The sequence below is a fragment of the Gallus gallus genome, chromosome 5, assembly GCF_016699485.2.
Source record: "Gallus gallus isolate bGalGal1 chromosome 5, bGalGal1.mat.broiler.GRCg7b, whole genome shotgun sequence".
Classification (NCBI taxonomy): domain Eukaryota; kingdom Metazoa; phylum Chordata; class Aves; order Galliformes; family Phasianidae; genus Gallus; species Gallus gallus.
The window spans coordinates 52,799,816-52,820,707 of NC_052536.1; the positions used below are offsets into that span (position 1 = coordinate 52,799,816).

Consider the following 20,892-nt stretch of genomic DNA (forward strand, 5'->3'; position numbering starts at 1 on the left):
TAAAGCTGAAGCACAAATGCAGAACCACAGTTCACTTTTCTTGATGTTTTTAATACAGGAATTGTTAATTATCAGTGGAGTTGAGCTCCTAGGAGTGCGATGCATGCCAATGTTTGCTGCTTCAGATTCAGATTCAAACCCACTGAACGCACACGTAACAGGTAAGATAGCTGGATGTGACTGTATATGTAACAGGTAAGATACCTGGGAGTGACTGTACCTTAATCAGTGTTCTCTAACAGCAGTTTGTGGGATGGAGTTGAGGAAGGAAGCCTCAGGGCTTCACTGTAACAACAAACTCGGTGAATTGTGTTGGCTTATTAGGACTGATACATGAGGGATCAGGAGAAATAGTGGGAAGTTCTTTGCAGTGTTTATTCCCAGAAGTTTGTGTAGCTGTAGGTTTGCAGTAAGAAGATGTAGAGCTGCATTTGTGATGCTCAACTTGTTTTAAGAAACTGTCAGAGGAATCTCTCTGGATACGAAACAATTAACACAGCACTCACAGGGATCTCAGATCGTTCTCTGTATGTGTTTGTCATTAGAGCAACAAGACAATTATGTGATTGTTGGAATTAATTCTTATAGTTCCATTGAACTTGCTGCCCTAACCTTTGCAGAGAGCAGAAAGTATCAAGGCGATAAAGGAACGCAGTAGGAGCACACAGGCATCCCACCCCCGTGCCAAGGAATGAATGGTGATGTTTTGTTAAAACATATTGGCTAAAATAAGCCTGAATCCATACTTACTTTTATTAGTGTTATTATTTTAACATTCGCGTTGTGGTCTATTGCCAGGATGGCCAGACAGTGAGTGGGGGAGCTCTGGGTTGTTATGAGCCAGCTCAGTGGCACGTACTTTCCTTTCTCTTCCTTTCTCTGCATTCGCTGCCATCCAGGATGTTTGTGTTTCACAGTTTTCACCTTACTGTTGTTCCATATGTTCTAAAGCCAGACCTTTATGGTGCTTCAATTACAAACTTGTGCCCATTTATTTTCTAAACTGTTGGAATGTCCCATGATTGCATTCAGATGAGATACAGTGTAAGTGCTTGCTGTTTCTTGCAGGTGTGTGCGATATACCAAACTGACTTGCTGATCTCTGGATTTGTTTACATGGCAGTCAGCATATGGAGGGTTAACTACAGCTGCAATAGGAAGGCAGTTTTGACTGTTCTGTCAATACTCTTCAAATATATGGGAAAAAAACACCCAAACTCCCAAGATTTGATTACAGCCCGCAATTCCTGTCGGTCTGTGTGTTTTTTATTAAGGGTTTGCTTGATGAAACAGTTCAGAAAAGCTCTGTAGTATTTCATAAAGGAAAAATCAAATACTTTTCAGATGGCTCTATAAAGAATTTTGGTAGATACAGACATAAGTGAAGGTATTTCACGAGCTCCAGGCGTGTTTTTGCACCTAAAGCTCTGATGAGCAAATAGAGGAAATGAGCCTCCTTTTGTTTGCAAAATATAACCCCCCCCCCCCCTGAGTTCTTAACACCTTTTCCATGCTGCTTGGACAGCTGAGCCTCCACACAGGTGTTTCTTGTCCTCTCGTGTTCCTCAGACCTCCAACAAAACCTCAGAGAAGAAAGACGACAGTGTTACCTAATGTGGGTGCAAACCAGAATGTTCAGTTGGCCTATCCAAAGTGTAGGGGAATAAAGTATATTCACGTCGGTGACCTATAGCAGAAAAAACAGAGAGAACCGTTACTGATGTTTGGTTTCCAACTCATGGCACGAGAGCTGCTCAGCACCAAAGGAACAGGAAACACAGTTTTAAAACTACATTTTTAATCACCAGGCTGCTGCAGGGACATCGCCGACTGCTCCCAAAGCAGGGCTGTGCTTTTTTTGCTGACGTTTTGGGCCACGTGTTCTTCATGCACAGCGCTGTGTCCGTGTGCCTAAGAAACGTGCCGAGGGTCCACGTGTGTGTGCGCACACGGGAAGGATGCTCCGAGCAGTCCGTGTGATGGGACAGGTGTGGGAGGTTGGGATTTGCTTATGGAGCCCATCAGTCAGCTATCAGAAATGTTTTAACGTGGTTGATATTAAAGCAACTATGAAAGTGGAGTATTCTAAATATACGCTTGGAATAATAAACCATTGGTAATCTTCTGGAAGGAAATGGCGTTCTGACATTCAAAGCTTATTTTTTCCCAGATTTTAGACAGGATTTGAGGTTTTTTCCATTATCTCCAGTATGGCTAAAAATAACCCCCCTCACTTTTAAAGGTATGTTACATAGTTGTTCTCAAGGAGCGAAATTAAAACTTCAGGCCCTTACAACCCAAGTGCAATTCACGAGTGTGAAAAATGCAGCATTTGGTATATACGATACACGTTCTCTTTTTGTCAGGATGGTTTCATTATTGTGCATTTCGTGAGCAGAATGTTCTCGAGAACCATTATGAATAGAATACCAGCTCATAGCGAGTGATATAAAATGGCATTTATCTTTATTTTCCCCAAGAAACTCTTCCCTGTGTCAGTGAGTACCACTGACTGACTTCTGAGCCGTGTTGCTGTATGCTCTCCTTGCACTGTGGCTGGAGGTGCAGCCAATGCACCAGAGGGAGTAAAACACAGCTGAACAGCAACAGATGAGTGAAGAGAGAATGCCAGCTGGGCAGGTGGCGGGCTGAGAAAACCCCAAGCTTTCCCTGTCCCAGTGAAACACTGCTGTGCTCATCCCACGTTCTCTCCTGCTGCCCGAGCTGAAGCCATGTCGCAATGCAGCTAAAGTCATCATTGAGTCTTCTGGCACAGATCAATAACTCCGTTTGGGAGCTATGAGGTGGTATCTTCCTGGTCTGACCCCAGTGTGGCTGGGCAGTGTCCGTGGGACTGCTGCACATCGTCAGCAGGCTGCAATAAATCCGACTTGGAAGCAGTGGGTTGGGTTGAATGCAAGAGGAAGAAACCAGAGACATGGGCTCCAGGCTGTGACCAAGTAGCCCCAAGGCAAAGTTACATGAAGGCTCTTCCCTGGGGGTGAAGCTAAAGCAATCCTGATGGGTTTTTGTTTGTGGTCTGTTGTTGAAGAGCCAAAGGCTGGAACACAAACAGCAAGGCCCTGTTCATCTTCGTTGGATGGCAGCTGGACTAGGTGACCTTTAGAGGTCCCTTCCAACTCAAACCGTTCTACAGAGCCTGAGGAATGGAATGGATGTGAAAGAGGTGGCTGAAGTGAGAGCCAAAGGGGCATGTAAAGGCTGCTGCCTTCTGACCACTGCTGAATACTCAATTTGCTTGCTGTGTTCCTGAGTGTTTTATAAACAGCAGTGGCTCTTACTGCCATGCACGGTTGGGATAACAGCATGAGATGTGTGAAGGCTGCACTGGAGTGCTGCTGTAATTTGTTCTGTCATCTCTGTTCCTTACCAAGTGTTTCATTTCACTGAAGTTTGACAAACCCATGGTGCTTTCCTGCCAGGTGTTTGGTTACTGGCAGATTACTGTTGGTGTATTTAATGCACTAAAGCCACTGACAGCACCCTTAAAATCTTAGAAACCAGGGCAGGTCTTAAGTAGCTGCAGTCATTCATGGCCTTTATTATGGGAAGGTTGAAGATGTTTCTCAGTACACACGTAGGCTTTCCCCAAGTCATGGAAAACCACTGCAAAACATGAAGCACACCCTAAACTCTTCTGAAAAATCATAACTTGGCTAAAGAGACACATTGCCTCTGTCTCCCTTTTATTGTTAAGTAACGTAAGGGAGAAAAGCTGTCTTCACTCAGCTGCAGACCTCAACTCTTCAGCTGCACTCAGGTGGAGCACGGGCAGCTGTTGCCCTTTCAGAAAGCTACAAATCCCCAGGTGTAAGGAATGCTGCCTCTGAAAGCTTTGTAATACACAGCAGGAAAAGCTGCCAGTGCAATTCCAATGGTGCGGGGCACCACCAGCTCTACCAGTGCTGCACGGGGCAGCTGCACAGCTGGGACAATCACCGCAAAGGAGTTGGTGCTGGTGCTGTTAACTGCTTCCCTTGCACCATGAACCTGCTGTCAAGTGTGCTTTGTGAAGGGGACACTTACCAAGTAGTTATGTGAAGGAAAGCTATCTAATACGCTTTTCATCTAGGACTGACCATTTCTGAACTTCTTCCTGTCTCTGGTTAACGTAGCCTGACGCACATCCAGATTTAGCACTAAATGTTCGGAGTACAAATTTGTATTCTGATGTTTTCCCCAATGTTTGTTTTTATCACTGTTTCATTTCTATTCAAGTTCTCTTGCATTTGTTGCTTTCCCCATAAGGAAACATACAGTAAGTGCCAGTACCACTACTTACCAATGCGAGTTGTAAATCCTGAGCTGGCCTGAATCCTACGTATTTCAAATTCTAGGAAGCTCGTGGTCTCTCTGGAGTGCACGTATGTGAGTGAGGGCCCTCTGAGGATGGGGTCCTGTTCTGTACTGTACTGAGGGGCAAGTGCTGCTCTGGGACCTGTGGTCCAAATCTGATCCTGGAAAGTATGAGCCCTGGCACCACAACTCATCCCCTGCCAGACCCCGTGCTCCTACAGCTTGTGTGCTGGAGAAAACCACGGAATGAAGGCAGAAGGATGTAACGAGGAATATCCCTCCTTCCACAGCCTGTGAGTGCTGCAGACTTTGTTCTTCAGCTAATGACTTTATACAGAGACAAAACTTGGTAATAAAAGGTTTTATTACAATAGTCAGAGTCTGACAGGATGAATGCCTGCGAGCTGAAATGGGATGCCATTCAAAACATAGGTCAAATGGGAAATAAGGTACTTCATAATGGGGGATAGGGGCACAATTAACCATTCCAGCTACTTGCCTATACCTACGGGACACCATAGCACTGGAATAAGACTGGACTTCATTTTGTTTTTGAGCAATGAGTTTTATCTCTTACCAGACTAAATGATCGTGGCAGTTTTCTGGTCTTTTTCCTCTACCATTTGGGTTGCACCCCGTCCCAAATAAAATACTACCTAGAATAAATCCTAGTGTCAGTTGTCTTGCAACACAATTACTCAGGTTGGTATGCATGTAGACTCAGCATCGTGCATTAAACTAGTCCAAATCTGACTTCAGCCTGCAAAACTTTCTCTAGCAGCAGCTTTCAGAGGGAACTAGTGTGATATGAAACGATGTTAAAGGAACTTTCCCAAAGTGACAAAGGACTTTTTGTAGAATTGAGAACGGAAATGCTTCATGCTGGTTTTGGTCTGTGCTGTACAGTCATGGGATCGCTCCTCTTCGCTGCCAGCCAAATGGATGTGGGGAAAATCACTGTCGTTCTCATCTGTGTTCCTGGTGTTTCTGAATTTGGCTGCTCCTGATGACCAGAAATGTCAATTACTACGTCTGTCTCCATTCCAGAAGCAAAAAGGTAAAATGCTTCTGACTGGCAGGCTATTTCAGAACCAAGAACTGCTGCTCTTATTTCCTCAGTCTCAGTTTCCAGGTAGGATCTGCTATGGCTGTTAAGTGGGCTGTTCATGTATTGTAACCTGTAGCCTGAATGACCAAAACCTAATCTAGAAAGCCATGTGAAGATGACTTCAGCTAAGATGAAGTGTAGCTGGTTTGGGATATTGGCAGAAAGAAGTTGCTCTGAAATCAACCTTGAGTGACTAAACTGTGATTAACAGATAATAGCTTTCATAATAGCGTTACTGAGCGTGATTACTATTTATGTACTAATATTCTTGAAGGGCTTTGGGGCATTTATTTTATTTTGTTCCATCCTTTGTTTGCCAAAATATGTAAAATATCTTCCAAAGTGAGCATTCTTGAGCTTCTAAGCTGTGGACAAATGTGGGTCCGGCTGTTCCAACCCCTGCTCCAGCAGCGAGACCCAGAGCAGGCAGGCCAGGCCCACGTCCGGGTGGCTTTAGATCTCCAAAGAGGAGACTCCAGAACCTCTCTGGGCAGGCTGTGTCAGTGCTCCAACACCTATAGCGAGAATATTTTCTCCTTGTGTTGAGATGGAAGCTCTGCTTTCAGAGCCGAGATTCTGAAGCAGGCAGATGGAAAGTTCTAGCACCCACCAAGTGGTGCACTTGTTTGATGGTTCCTGTGAGTGTGTGAAGGCTTCAGGAAGATAAGCTCACAAAGAGCATGGAAGAACTGCAACCATCTCTGGTCCATCAGAGTCCTATCTGTATGTATGACAGTAAATGTGAACATACCCCGATAGACTCAGGATGGCAAACTGCTGAGAGCTGCTCATTTACTACAGCATCACTCCTCAAAATTATTTCACTGAAGAAAATCAGGAGAACTGATTTTTTAATTCTTTGGATAGGGGCACTGACTTTCATGGCATTCTACTCCCTTTTCTTTCTCCCTATTGAAAAACAGTCACTCATTAATTCAGTTTAATAATTCTATTAAAGGCATCATGCCCTCTGTATTGCCATAAATTATCAGCTTCCCTTTATTTGAAATACTTACTTTGAACTTCAAATTCAAACACTTAAAAGATGTACCCAGCTCCCTTAAAATGCAACTGCTAGCCTGAGCTTTCCAAGTTTGGCTCTGAAATGAAATGTGAGCCGTGAGCAGCACTGGATTGGTTCAGAACTGTGTGGATGTGGTCCATGCTCCAGGTGCAGTTCTGGGAGTGAAAAGTCACACTGGATGAGGGTCTTTGTCTTAATTCTTGAGTATTTTTTGTAATAAAAGTGCAGACGAACTCCTCTGAACAAAGGAGGGAGCCAAAGAAGCAAGAAGCTTTTGCAGCTACTTCCCTGCTCACTTGGTTGCCCTGATGGATAGAGTGTCAAGAAAGTGTTACGAGCTGCAGATGGACACTGGAAGAATTTGGCAAGTACCAAATGAGCAACTTGTGTAGTAGAGTGGAGCAATTACCAAAGCACTTCCTCAGGATATGCCAAGCAAAGAAGATGCCATAACCATTAGTAAAGAATCCCCACATGTTCAACAGTGTTGCCTCTGAGCAAGAAACCTCTTGGTTTCACCTTCCAAAGCAGAACCAGGTGCTCCAGCCTGCTGCAGGAGGGGAAAGAAGATACACCATTACTACGGCAGCTACTCTAAAACATCATTACTGCCTCCTGCTGAAGTTCACTGCCATGCTGGGAGAGAGCACTCACTGGGTTAGATAAAGAACCGAAGGAAAGGCAGTGTCCTGAGTTTGGCTTTCAGAAGATGTCTGTCTGTACTCTCAGTGTATTTTCCATATTTTCCATTTGTTTAACATGGATGTTTCATTTCGTTATCCATTTTCAGGCAAAGCCTGCAAAGCTGCAGCAGGCCTCGTTCATGGAAATGAAGAAAAATGTGTAAAGGAGGGCATACGGGAAAGTTTTTTCTTCCTTAGAAGCTTGATGAATGGTGCATAAATATGTGTAAGGGTTTTAAATTGCATTTGTAACTGGGATGAGAGCAGCAGGAACTGAGATATATTTAAATACACGCTTATGTATTTCATACTATAATTAAAAGGTGTTAAAGAACAACAAAGTCATGGGAGAAAATGATACAAAGAAAGAAAGGAAATAAGCAATTCATGGGAACAAAAGAACTATAGGAGGAGACAAACTTGCCTGCTAAATTATGTATCATGAACTGCAGACATTGAGTGGTTTGTTTTTTCAGCCTAAAACATGTGTTTGAGAATGGCATTTTCCCCATTTCCTCCTAAGTTCCAAGGATATGGTACTGGTTAAGCTAAAATAACCAGAGAAATGGGTGATGGTTCCAGAGGGGAGGTATCATTCACTTACTGGGAAGGACTGAGAATTCTGCTTGCAGCTCTTCAACTATTGGCCCTAGTTCCTCTCTGTTTATATTTTGAATTAGCAAGTCACATACTGAACTATGCCAAGTGACAGAAGGGGAAATTTCTATGTGAGGAGCACAGTCACGCTCCCACAGGGAATTGGCTTCCTTGGCATATCAGTGTTTTCAGGCACTGGTGACCCTGAGTGAGAAATGGAAAGAAGAACGATGAGCCAGATTTTGAGACAGGCACGCACAATTAAACACATTTGAATCTGCCTTATTTACACTCATAAGGAGCTGTTTGTATGTCTCTCCTGACAACTCTGAGCCTACTGTAACCTTCTTTAATAGCCACATGGGTTGCTATCCTCTTGGGCTTGATTAGCTTGACCTTGCTTTTATCCTTTGTAGCAGCAGAGTAGCCTGACTGGCTGGAACAGATTTCAGCATAGTGTAAAGCATGCACAGTACTTAGAAATTAGCTGGAGAGAGAAAAGAGCTAGATGTATGTGATACATACATTGTAGGATCTGTGTATGAATATGGGGTAAAAGGGTGAGAGGTTGTGTGTGCTTACTACGGGCTTCTCACAGCACGTGTTTGAAGCTCTGGTCATGATTAGCATTTTCATACAAAGTTTCTCTCCCACTTAAAATTTGTAAAGCTGTACACTATGGTCTTTTCACTGTAACAAATATCTGTAGAAATCATATATTATCTATTGGCTTGGGTCACACTTGTATCCAAGTTTCTGTGTAAGGAATAACAGATTTTGATGCCTCATGTGACCACTGATAACATTCATGATATATTTACACAAGCACACTTGTGCATAATTTTTTGAAAAGGCATAGAGTCAATTTCTATAGTCCTTATGATTGTACTGTCGTTCAGCTGCCCAGGTGGCCAGGGAAGTCTACAAACATAAGGATGTGCCTTAGTGTTGCAGACAAGATGGTTCAGGGATGCCTTCACTGAATTGGAAAAACTCAATGGAGGAGTTGAAGTATGACTGTGCTTTAAAAAAAAAAGTGAAAATTGAGGGCAAAAAGTAGATAAAACTTTGCAGTTCTTAGTTTATGAAAAAGTACCTGCACGAGGGTCAGTACAAGCAGTCCTAAAATATTTCTTTTAGATTAAAAATCTAAAAGATTTGCAGTTAACAAAATATATGAAATTCCTGGCAGAGGTCAATGAATGCAAGTAGCTCATCTGCTCTCAGTACCCATCTTTCTGTGGCCAGGATGTGTGTCTAGGTAAAGCAAATGGTATCTCTGCTATATGTACTGGAAAATGTTGATAGGTTGCTTTTTTTCTGTAATATTGATTTTTCTGAGCAGAACTTTTTGTAAAACAAAGCAAAACAAAAAGCCAACACATCCTCTCAGGAAACTCTTTGGCTGTGTACACCAGTCAATGGCGCTTAGTCCCATTAATGGGAAAATGGATATAACCACCCCGGGAACCTCTCTTCAAGGAAACATTGCAAGACTGGCTGAAGAGAGTCTCAGCTTAAACCAGTCACACATTTTGATCAACAGAAAAACTGCTCCAAGAGGATGTGACCATTACTGGGAGTTATATCAGAAGTGCCATCGCCATGACCAGAACTCTGGTGAGAAACCTTTCAAATCTCTGGTTTCACAGTTCTTGCCTCTGGGGTCACTCAGAAGTGATCAGACAGTGAGCTGAAGGACAAGTTGGCTAAGCATGAAGTGATACGATGCAAATGACATGGTACAAAAAGACCCACTTTAAACACAATGAAAACAGGCATAACAATGGTTAGTCTGTTAAAAAAAAAAACCAACACAAAAAAATACCACATGAATGGTAAAGGGAATTGGAAGTGCAAATAACCGATTTAGGAAATAAAAAAGACTTGATGGGTTTTGGGTTGTAGCCAGTCTCTTGTTCTGTGTTTCTGTGTTGGTATGATAAAAAAATATCCCCCAAATACCATGAATCAGACAAGGTCTTGGTGATGAAAGTATACAAGGGTAGCTAGTCCATTAGCTTGCACTCAACTATTTTGGTAGACAGTATATTTGGAGAAGTATAAGGACTTTCTTAATTCTCCAGAGTTAAGCCTGACATAAACATACCTAAGCAAATGGCATAATTGTAGGGCCTCTGGGCACTACTTAACAGTTGTGCAGCTCACTGAAAATCTTCCATGCAAAAAAAACCTACTTTGGAAGGTCCAGAAGAACACAAGATGGTCTCTCCGGAGCTTTTTCTTTTTTTCATTAGATACTTAATTCAGTCACTGCAAAGTGGGAACAAGTAGCTGATTGCAAGCCTGCCATTCAGTGGAGAAAAAGTTTCAGCAGGCAAAGATGAAGACCATTCCTAAACTGCCCCGAGATTGCTGTAAAACTTACATAGGAACTGCTTGCCTTGACCTGCAGCCGAAGTAGCTCCAGAGATGATTTTCTGAGGAAAAAAACGAGACAGGAATGCTCCTGAACACATCCCCTTCACGCATGCAGGGTAAAGTCTCAAGCTGGCATTGCTGCCAGTTCACCCAGGCACTGAAGTGCCCTTGATTCCTGGATGGGGGTAAGAACAGACAACATCAGTGTAGCACTGCTGCTGCACAATCAGCCTAAGCCATACGCCTGTGGCATATGTCTGCTGAGCGCTAGGTAAGGTAGTGAAAATGTATGACATCTCCCACACCTTCTGACAGTATCCCGAGCAGAGGCTGGCTCTGAGCATTAAGGTGAAATTCAGTCATTCTAAGAATATCCTACATCTCCAAAAAACACTGTCTGGGGAAAAAAAAATGAACATTAAAGGTTCTGACAGACGTATAGCACAAAGGACCCCTAGGTTTGCTGATCAAGGACATACATGTGGAAGCCATTACTAGTCATCCTGCAGCTTCGGATGGATCAGAAATACCAAATACGTTCCCTGTACATCCATCCCAAAAAGCAAGCAGATCTGAGCTGAGAAGAGTCAGCATGCGGGACTGATGCAGGCTCCACTGATCTGTGGTTAGATCTGTGTTCCAAGCTGCAAGAATTACACTGGGCTTGGATTCCAGAAATAAGACTCTTGTAAGGGAAACGTGAGCCATTCTATTCAGCACAGTTTGTAAAAGTAGCAGCCATCTGTTGGGGTTTAGAGAAGGCTGAGAAACACAGGATGTTTACTTTTATTGAGATGTGCAGTGGATGTGCCTCATATGAGCAGGCGTGTCACAATACTAATAAGACAACGGGGACATTAAGCTCCAGAGGAAAATGTGTTAAATGGGGCATTTGTATAAATTGGACTTGAGCAAGATTTAGAGCCTTAAAAATATACCTGCATGCACCTAAATACGTAATCACTTAAGTAAACAGTCGCAGAAAACGGGTCAGACAAAAACTTGAAACAAATGCAGTGCTAAATTGGAGGCAAAATTGACTTTTCCTGGGTGCTTTATGGAAATCATTCCAAAAGAAAGAATTAAGGAAAGGTAAGATAAGAAAGGGTCCAGTTTCTACATAGTAAAATTATGAGGTTCATTGAGATCAACACCCCAAAATGGAACCTGGTGTTACTAACAATACTGAAATGTTGGCACATGCAGCGTGAGCCCGGGACCTCTGTAGATGAGACAGAGGTGTTCCGTGCCACTGGCAGAGAGCACTGTGTAAGGCATCTGAGAGGGGACCAGGCCAAGGCCTTGAGCTATAGGAAAATGTGATTCACAGTACGAATCATTTCATGCTACTGTGAATTTTAACCACCAAAGGGGAAAAACTGCCCCGAGTTGCAAGACTCCCAGAGATGCAAGCAGACTTCTGCAAATGCTAGCAGCAAGAAGGCAACAAGTAACCAAAGATGCAGATGGAGACGACGGCAAACAGCATAAGCAACAGCTACTGTTGGCTTTGGCAAGAAAGAAAAAAGTGAAGTATTGTAAATCAAATAAAATTAAACACGTTCCAGCAATAGATGTTTTAGATAGAAGTTGGAGTAAAGTCTCTTTTTTCATATTTTCCAGGATCTGACTTACGTACGCAGTGTTTGAGGGCTTGGATGAGGTTGCAGTGAGTTTTCACAAAAGGAACCTAAGATCATAATATGAATCGATCTAGGTATGAGTCAGTATAAGGGAAAAAACACACCGTAGAACTGCAGTCAGACAGACATTGCTGTCCTTGCGGTGTCTAACACTCATGCTATGAGATGAGGATACATTTTCAAGACCAAGGCTTAGGAAGGTATCAGAGTTAAATGAAGTTAAGACACTGGAATTATTCTAGACTAAATTTTGCAGGGAAGAGTGTACTGAAGGGCTCTTTGTACTGAAGAGCTATTTGTGTACTAAAAGCTCTCAGCATTAGAATTTCATTGTCTCAACATACTTTTGATGAACTTAAATGTTAAGTACAGATATACACCTGCAGAAATGGCAGTTAAGAGGTAAGACTACTTAGAGACAGGAACTCACCTGAAAAGATGCATACTAAAACCAAACACAGAATCATAGAATGGCCTGGGTTGAAAAGGACCACAATGCTCATCCCGTTCCAACCCCCTGCTATGTGCAGGGTCACCAACCAGCAGACCAGGCTGCCCAGAGCCACATTCAGCCTGGCCTTGAATGCCTCCAGGGATGGGGCATCCACAGCCTCCTTGGGCAACATGACTCAGAAGTGCACAATTGCATTAAATATTTAGTTATTCAAGACAAGTCTATGTAATCTGACTATTTTTTATCTGTATTTGAGCTGATATAGCTCAAGTGAGAGCCACCATTTCTTTTAATGTACTAAATATAGCTGAAAATGAATTTTCCAGAGGTGTTTTGTGGTGCCTTTGTAAATGATGTTTTTAACTCCTCCTTGCATTCTCTTAAAATAAACCTCAATGCTATTTTTGATCTATTCTCATTCAAGTCTTGGTTATACTTTCTTGCTATAAATCCTTTTGGAAACCCCGACCCTGACGAATGTTGAAAGCTCTGTAAGTATGGGGATTGAATAAAATGTCAATGTAGCCACTTAATAATTTAATATGCCAAATCTTATCCTAACACGTCACAGATTTTATATTGGTTCAAATTCCTCTATATTTACTGAGTTATCTTATTCTGAATCTGGTGTCTAGACTTCTCTACATAGAGATTTGTAACGCTAATAGTTCTGCATTTGGATCTACTGGCAAATAAGCTTCCAAACTCATTAATGTGTTGTATATGTAATGTATGTTGCAATTATGCTATCCTGTTCAAGCGCAAGGACAATCTAATCTCCTTGGTGTCCTTCAGCACATCTTAATTTTTGAACTTGTTTATACCTTTTGCCTGTGTAATAGGATGTGTTAGTTTGTAGTATTTCTCCTTGCCAGGTAACTCGAGATCAAATAATACAAAACTGTTTGGAAAAAATAAGTCACTCATTCACCATCTCCTCTCCATCCGCGATACTGACAGACCTCTGCCAAATTATACCCACATTTCTTCTTGCAAGTTCAAGATTCCCGGTATATGAATCCCCTGCTTGTATGGCAATTGCACCAGGCCATCTCTTTTCTTTGCCTTCTCTGTATTCTTTTTTCTGAATACAATCTATACCACATTACACACAGATGAGAATAAGGATGTGTGATAGATTGTACAATGATGTTCCCCATTTTACTCTGTTTCTTTCCTAACCTTAACATTCTAGTCTCTTTTTGTCATCACACGCAGCAGAGGCCTGCATACAAACCCTTCTCAGTGTTTTCAAAAGATCAGTTATATCAATGTGCTCATTTAAAGTGAGAAATTCTCATTTTCTCAACGAAGTCTTTAAACTTCCAGCAGTTGCTGGAACACCATTTTTGTTCTTGTTCCAGTTATCTATTTTTGTACTGTCTGCTTAGTCAGGATATTAAGCTGCTCTTTGCTATTTTCTATTTAAATCTGATCAATTCCTGCATTTTTCTAGGATTCATAGCTTTACGATTTCAGCTCTTGTTCCCACTCCCTTCTGAAGATTCCTTTCTTTCTTGTCATTTATATGGCATCTGTAATTCCTGTGCAGATCTCTCCCTGTTCACATAATTTTCTCAGTGGTAAAATTACCCTAATTTGCTTAACCTTGACAGTGGATTTGGACTATAGAAAATGCTCTTATAACTTTCCTTCTTCCAGCCTTCCTATTTCAATATTCATAGATTCCTCTCCAGGTAATGTTTCTACTGCAATATCTGCCAGCCAGGGAGTGGACAGCAACACTGACTGGCTTGTGTCTGTACTGTAGTGCTTATGTCTCTCCCTTGCTTACAGTGGCTGTAGAGGGGGACTACCTCCAGGGTGGGAAACAGCCAAAGAATATTCTTTTCTTGTATGGAAAGAAAGGATTTTACTTACCTGCCTGTTTTCTTCCCTTCTTCAGGCCAAGAGCCCTTTTTGAAATAAGACCCTTTCCTTCACTGTAATCTTATCTCCAGTCTAAAATGTTGCTCCAAGTTGCTCCAGATCTTGATTTTCCATGCAGAGAAATCATACTTTCTGGCCTATACTAATTGCAGTTTCTTAAGCTGTCTTTATCACATCCATCACTCAGTGAACTAAGCTTATCCTCCTGCTAGATTCCTGCCTCTGCTGCAGTTTATTTATAGTGTTCTTCCTCCTGCCATGCCTTTGTCTATTATTTTTCTCAGAATTTAAGACTGGGAAACACACAGCTCCTTCCCAAACTCTCTACTTTGTTTTGCTCAGCATGAGGGCAGTCTTGCTGATGCAGCAGACTCCCCTGAGAATTTGTGTTTATACCTGTAACTAGCACTTAGCCATTTCTTTCAAAGTATCTTTGCTCCTAACATCTGTAACAGTTTGTTCAAAAGCTCCATGGAGATGCCCTTGGCACCTGTACAGTTCCTTCCTCTGTCTAGCTTTGTATTGCAAGCTTTGGAACCCATTAGGACTTATATTTTAAATGCATTTACGTGGTTTAAGACCCTCTGATGTTAAACATTCCCTACAATGCTGAGTTGAGCTACAGAATATAAATGAACACCTTTTTTTTTTCAAGTTTATAGAGTGATGTGATCGTGAAGGTCCCTTCCATTCCTTGCCATTATATGATTGATTTGCTGTCATTTAAAAATGTTAAAAGTATCTAATAGGTCAAAGCTGTGCTATAGAACAAAGAAGGCAGAGTTGAGAAAGATACAACAGGAATACTTTCTATCTCTCTTTTATAACAAAATTATTCTGCCTTGGCCTAGTCAGTCTTCAGTGCCTCTGTGCTTTCTGAAAATCTCAGATATATTATCAACTCTTTTCAGAACCATGGAGAAGCACCCAGCTTGGGAGTGAAACTGGTAGGTACCTTGCTGGAGATTTGGGAAGCACTATGAAAGCAGTTCACACGCTTCAAGTACTGTTGGACACCTCAACCACATACTGCTGTTGTATCCATTTTGTTCCTTTTGGAGCGTGGTGATGTAGGAAGCTGCACCAGACCAGAGGGTGCTCATCTTAAGTGGACGGCTTTAAATTAGGAGATAACTGAAATGAGGAGGCTTGATCAAAAAGCGAAGAAACAGAAGAAATGGAAGGAGAGCTGTTTAAACTGGGATTCAGGCATACCCCAGCTGTATAGGGGACAATGAAGCACATGGGCTGCTGCCCTATTTCCACGTGCACTTTCAGCCCCCAGAGGCAGCCCCACAGGCGGTGCCCTCAGAATGCAGGGATTTCTGGAACCTCGAACCTCCAGAGGTTAGGGAGTGACAGCTGGAGACATCAGCGAGGAAGACACTACACTGCCAGAAGCAAGCAGAGTGAAACTGGCAGAGAAGGGAAGTTAACAAAAAGCTCAGAAAACTAAGCCTAAAGGAGTGCCTGGGGCTAGAAGGCAAGTAAAGAAGCTGGGGGAGGGGAAGGATTCAAAAAAAAAAAAAAAAAAAAAGAACAAAAAAGGTAATTGGGGAATAAGTGAAAGCAGCTAGGCTTGTTGTGCTAGGAGGAGGCAGCTAGCCAGCTGCAGAGGCGAGTGAGATCCCACTTATCTTACCATGTTGACTACAGAAACAGACTTCAAGTGATGCAGTGTCTATAAACAGAGAAGGAGAATTAGTTCCCATTTGGGTAGTTGTGTCTGTGACCCTAAAATCCTCATCCCAAATGTGTATCAGGAATTCAGTTCCTGAGGGGATGGACGGTGTTATCACATAGCTGAGACATGGAGAAACATGGACACAAGCAGCACAAGCTTCTCGCTACTGAGATTTGGCAATGATCATAAACATTGCCCAAAAATTGGACATACCATTCCCCTCCAAAATATGAAGCATAAGAAGCAGAAATCAACTGCAGTGTAAACAGCTGAAATAATTTTTCTTTTTTGAACCAGAAAAATTTGATTCAAAAGTAAACAAAAAAAATGTCAGATTGTGCTGTTTCAATCAAATTGATGGAGCAGGACGGTTACTTTGATGCAGTATTTCACCTTGATGCAACAGAAAAGCCTTGTTCACACGCCGATTTGCCTCTTCAAACAGCACTGCTGTTTCCTCCATAACATTTTCTCTTTCTGGTCTTTCTTCCTGCTGGCCTGAATAATTAGTTCTCTGGGGAGATCACATCTTTTCTTGCTTACTAGTATCGGTACAGGGAATATCTGAACTAATCCCATAGGCCCAATGATAATGCTCCTTTTGACTTACAGGAGATCTTTATGGACTATTATATGACCCTTACTGTAGACAAATGCACACTGCATGTGTTTCCTGAAACATTTACAAGCTCCAGTTAAATCCATTTGTGTTTATTGCTCAGTAGAGTGGGTCTTCCACACTGTTATCTGTTTAGCAGTCCTGTTTGATAAGTTTCTATGTAAAGAGCAGACAGAACATCAGTGTGGACGTGAGCTTGTATTCCTGCCTGAGTGGCCATAACAGATGGTCTGTAGTGGAACTTCAGTCACAAAAAACGTGAAGCGGAACAAATCTGAGGCACTGGTGCAAAATCCCTGTTTTGGAGGGCTCCTGACTGCTGTTCTGACTGCTGGGGTGCTAAAAGGGACTGGCGGAGAGCTGGCCATGAAAATTCCTTTCTATGCAGTTTTAAGAATCCATTTTGTAGAGCAATAAGGCAGTGTAACTTTTAAAAGAATAAACTTATCTTGTGCCTTTGACAGCAAGAGAGATACAGTGATAAACTTTATTTCTTGTAGATCTCCAGAAAGGGGTGCAGATATTGCATGCATGGCTATTTTCAGACCTACACACTTGCATGTACAACTTCATTCCTTGTGAAACTTATCCAATGACATTTAATTTGTACTCCTGCAAATTGATATTTTAGACTTATACATATACAGTATATACAAAATATCCATATATGTGAAATATCTTAGGTTTTTTAATTTATTTTTCTCCATCACTTCCTGGGACTCAGGCAATCATTTTTAGGCTTTACAAAACCTAGACCAAGAAGAAAATAGGTGAAAGCCAAGTAACAGCTTCTTCTAAATATTAACAGTTTCACACTGTATCTTATGTTGTGATCCTAAATCTCCTCACAGATGGAGATTTTCCAGACCAAAACAGAAAAAAGATGACAACCTGGAAAAAAATGGGAAGGCAACTCTGTAAACTCTGCTGGCCAAGTGTTAAAGAAAAGGTAAGATCCTTCTTTATTCACCAGAAACCTTGCATTTGTCTTTAATTGTTACCATACAAGTATCACTTAATATAAAACACATGGTTAAAGTGCTTTGCACAGTCAGAGTGGACAAAAACGGATGAAGCGGTTTTCAGAGAAACTGAACTATCTGAATGCATTCTTTACCCGTTGTGCAGCTATAGTGAAGAACTGATTCTACAGCTATTTCACAATGACAGAATGAAAAGTAAAAACTTGCAGGCAGGATAGCGAACTGGGATAGTGGTCTTGAGTTTTAGCCCTTCTACAACAGACACTTCAATAGATAACCGTATCACATACTTCCGATTTAGATTTTTAACACTGAACAAAGACAGATTTAATTTGATAATGGGAAGACTTAAGCACAACCATTTAAAATGACATGCTCAACTTCATCTAAGAAGCCTGTCCAGTCAACACTCTCTGCAAGAACTTCCCTTTTACAGTCTTGACATCAGTAACCTTATGAGCTGCCCAATGCACTGTTTAGTCCCAAAGGAAACAAGCGCAGGGGGCAGTGAATAAATCAGAGTGCTGCAGAATGAGGCTAATAAACAAAAGTAACAGAATTAAGTACATGTAAGAAGGCAAAAGATGTGCATCTGCAGGTTTGGTTCCTCATTTATCAGAGCAACGGGAAGTTAGTTTTTTTTTTTTTAAGCAAAATTTTACCTAACATTGATATAGACAACAAACTGACTTAAATTATTTGTTACAGACCGCGGTTTGCATTTAGATTATTTCAGTTAAGTTGTTTCAGGTGAACTTGAAAGTTTTAATTGCGTATAAATAATTCTGTAACCATAGCACAGTTCTAACCCAGGAATACAGTTGACTTAGAAAGATGACAGGTTTTACTATTTTCTTACTTAAAAGCATGTGGAACTTTGTTTTAAAAGATGTCTTGACTGCTTGATTGTCCGTCTATCCAGCAATAAAAGAGAAGGGAAATGATTAGGACCGTTGCAATAAATCATTCTTGAGTGGCATTACTGTCTACTTGAAGGAGAAATAACTGGTAGGTCAGGAGAAATGGATGATGGGGTAAAACAGGTCAGCAATACTGTGAATAGATCAGTCTGAACAGTCTTTGTATTGGCGTGTGTAAACTGGAATACAGTCTGTGATGGGCATGACATAGCAGATGCTGGCGGACTTGACTGTAGCGCTGAGTCCAGTCCTGTGTGCTGTGGTTCAGCAAAATGTGGATGGTTTTGAGAAAAAGTGAGGGAAAAAAAATATGCACGTTCAGAGGACCAAAATTAGGACTCATGGGGAAAGAAGGAAAAGAAGTGAATTCATTTTAGCATAGATAGCAAAAATTAGGGGAGACAGGGAAGAGGCACACTGAGAGATGCGAAGCAGAACTGTATCTATTACAGCTATACCTCCATAGCAGAGAGCTTTTATTTATTGAGTTCCTGCTTCCCTTTGGGGCCGCAGTGAGGACTGGAGCAGAGAACTCACTAGGCAGTCAGTGATTCTGAAAGTGCTTTGCCTACAGCTCCAATCACTCTCAATTACATCCATCTGGGTCCTAACTCCTCTGTTACACCGACACTGCCCACATCTCCGGGGAGTAAATGAGTGGGCAGGAAGTGGGTATCCTTTGCAGGACTGATCATTTTCAAGGTTTAGGCACTCAGTACCCAAATAAACAGGAGACATAACCACCTCAAACTGCCCTTCACATGCATCAGGGGCCTTTGGCAGTACCAACCCAGCACTGCAGCCCCTAGGATTCATTTTTTTTTCCTACCAGAAATACAAACGCCATAGAGAACAGCATTTTTAAACACAGCAGCCACGTGAACACCACTGCTTGTGTTCTGAAAGAAATCAGGCCCCTCGAGTGAACAAATTTAAACAAAACTCCAACAGTTCTTGATGCTACCTGCACCCAGCCATCGCGCTGGCTGCCACATCTATGAATACACTTTAGGAAAGGTGAGAGAGCCGGCCTGGCTGGAGAGCCCCGCGGGCGGGAAGCCGTGCGGGGCGCTCACAGAGCACGGCGGGCGCTGAGGGAGCGTCCGTCTGAGGGCACGGCCCTGGACGCCGCGGTGGGACCGTCCCGCCCGCAGCCCCGAGAAGGGGCTCCGAGCCCCGCACAGGGCCCAGTGCGGCGTTTCACCTCAGGACTGCGGGGCTTTACCTCGGGAATATTAGCTTTTACCTCAGGAATAGGGGGGTTTACCTCATAGATTTCAGGGTATTTACCTCAGCCGATGTGTCTCGCTCCCGCCCGGCCCAGGGATGGGCGAGAAGGACCGCGCCATCACGCCGAGCTGCTGCCGTCGCCGCCACCACCCGCTCCTCCTCCGGCCGCGCTCCCCTTCCTTTCCCGGCTGTCCCGGCGGCAGCGGCGGGCGCCAATGAGGCGGCGCGTCCCGGCGGCGGCGCTCGGGTGGGCGGGAGCGGAGGGCGGGCCGCGGGCGGGGGGCGGTGGCAGCACGCTCGGTTGTGAGTGAGCGAAGGAGTGTATGTGTGTGTGTGTGTGTGTGCGAGCGAGTGCCATGGCCGGAGCCCGCTGAGAGTGACAATAGGAGCGAGCCGGAGCGCGACCCAGACGCCCACCGGGACCCCGTCACTCACCTGAGGCAGCTGCCGGCGGAAGAGGCCTTCCCTCCCTTCGCGGCGCCGCCCGGGCCGCCCGCACCGCGCCCGCCGCTCCCCCTCGCCTCGGCTCGGCTCCCCCCGCGTCCCCCCCCTTTGCCCCCCCCCTCCCCTCTGCCGCCTCCTCAGGGCCCCTCCGCAGGGCTCCGCCGGGAATGTGAGTGAGGCAGCAGGCATCGCAGGCAGGGGGCCGCGCCGAGTGCATGGGACTGAGCGCAGCCCGAGCAGCCGCCCGCTCCTGAAGCCGCCGCCAACGCCGCCCTGCGCCGGGGAGGCCGCCAACGCCGCCGAGGCCTACAGGCTGCTGCGCCGCCGCGGCGGGGACCGAGCCCGGCGCGTACCGCACTCCAGGCATCGGCCGCGCTCCGCCAAGCCCGGCTCAGGCCGCCGCCGCCTCCCCCCCGTCTCCGGCTTCTCAACCAGGAGGGTCAAGGTAACTCCATCGCGGCGTGGGGAGGAGGAGGCCCGGGGGGGAAGGGGGGGCGGTGAGGGGGCTGCGGGAGGACATGTTCCAGCTGCGGGGCTCCCGCCGGGAAATGACAGCCGATGGCAGCGGGCGGGAGGCGGCGGATGGCGGCGCGGCGGCCCCGGGCCCTCCCGGTTCGCTCCGTCGCTATTTTCACGTCCCCTCGCCTCGCCCCCCCCCTCCCATCTGGGGTGCGTGGCTTCGCCTTCCTCCCGGCGCTCCATCCTGCGAGATTACGACCCCTCGTAGGGAGAAACAGCGCTTAAGCTCCACAGCTTTCCTCCACGCAATAAATAATCTCAGGTTGCTTTTTTTTTGTTGTTTTTCTTTCCTTAACCCCCCCCACCCCGTTGGAATCGCGTGTTTCGCCCTTACAGTGCGTTCAGGCGAGCGGAGGCTCATTCGGAGGGATGAAATAAAAAGGGATCGGTGTTTA

General features: G+C 44.1%; 2 protein-coding genes across 13 annotated transcripts in view; one reads left to right on the forward strand and one right to left on the reverse strand.

The window, feature by feature from the left end:
* Positions 1-1,226: 1,226 nt before the first annotated feature.
* On the reverse strand, positions 1,227-20,167 carry LOC101747773. 10 transcript variants are annotated; one of them, XR_006939467.1, is made up of 3 exons: positions 19,595-19,697; positions 10,119-10,286; positions 1,227-5,320 (listed from the first exon to the last, which is right to left on the reverse strand). XR_006939467.1 is itself a non-coding variant. In XM_040701596.1 (2 exons), exons 1-2 carry the CDS (start codon positions 20,165-20,167, stop codon positions 18,364-18,366), a joined length of 771 nt encoding a protein of 256 aa, XP_040557530.1. In that variant the 3' UTR covers positions 17,081-18,363. The 10 variants fall into 10 exon arrangements, 1 of the variants encoding a protein (XP_040557530.1); XR_005860323.2 differs by having other exon boundaries at positions 1,227-1,687; positions 10,119-15,779; XR_005860325.2 differs by having other exon boundaries at positions 10,119-15,779.
* PPP2R5E (protein phosphatase 2 regulatory subunit B'epsilon) overlaps positions 19,766-20,892 on the forward strand; it is a 73,085-nt gene continuing 71,958 nt past the window's right edge. For 2 of the 3 annotated variants that reach the window (XM_015287890.4, XM_015287891.4), the window contains exon 1: positions 19,766-20,423. Coding sequence is in view for 1 of the 3 variants with exons in the window: in XM_046942448.1 (XP_046798404.1) it covers positions 20,497-20,759 (263 nt within the window). In the remaining 2 variants the exon portion in view is untranslated. Of the gene's footprint in view, positions 20,760-20,892 lie in introns of all 3 variants that reach the window. The other variant, XM_046942448.1, reaches the window with a different exon arrangement.

Excerpts from the sequence above, each read along its gene's own strand:
- LOC101747773 (XM_040701596.1), bottom strand. The coding sequence starts at position 20,167 with ATGCCTGCTGCCTCACTCACATTCCCGGCGGAGCCCTGCGGAGGGGCC. Across the intron at positions 18,562-19,594 it reads AGCGAGACACATCGGCTGAG|CACACAGGACTGGACTCAGC; the intron begins GTAAATACCCTG and ends GCTGAACCACAG.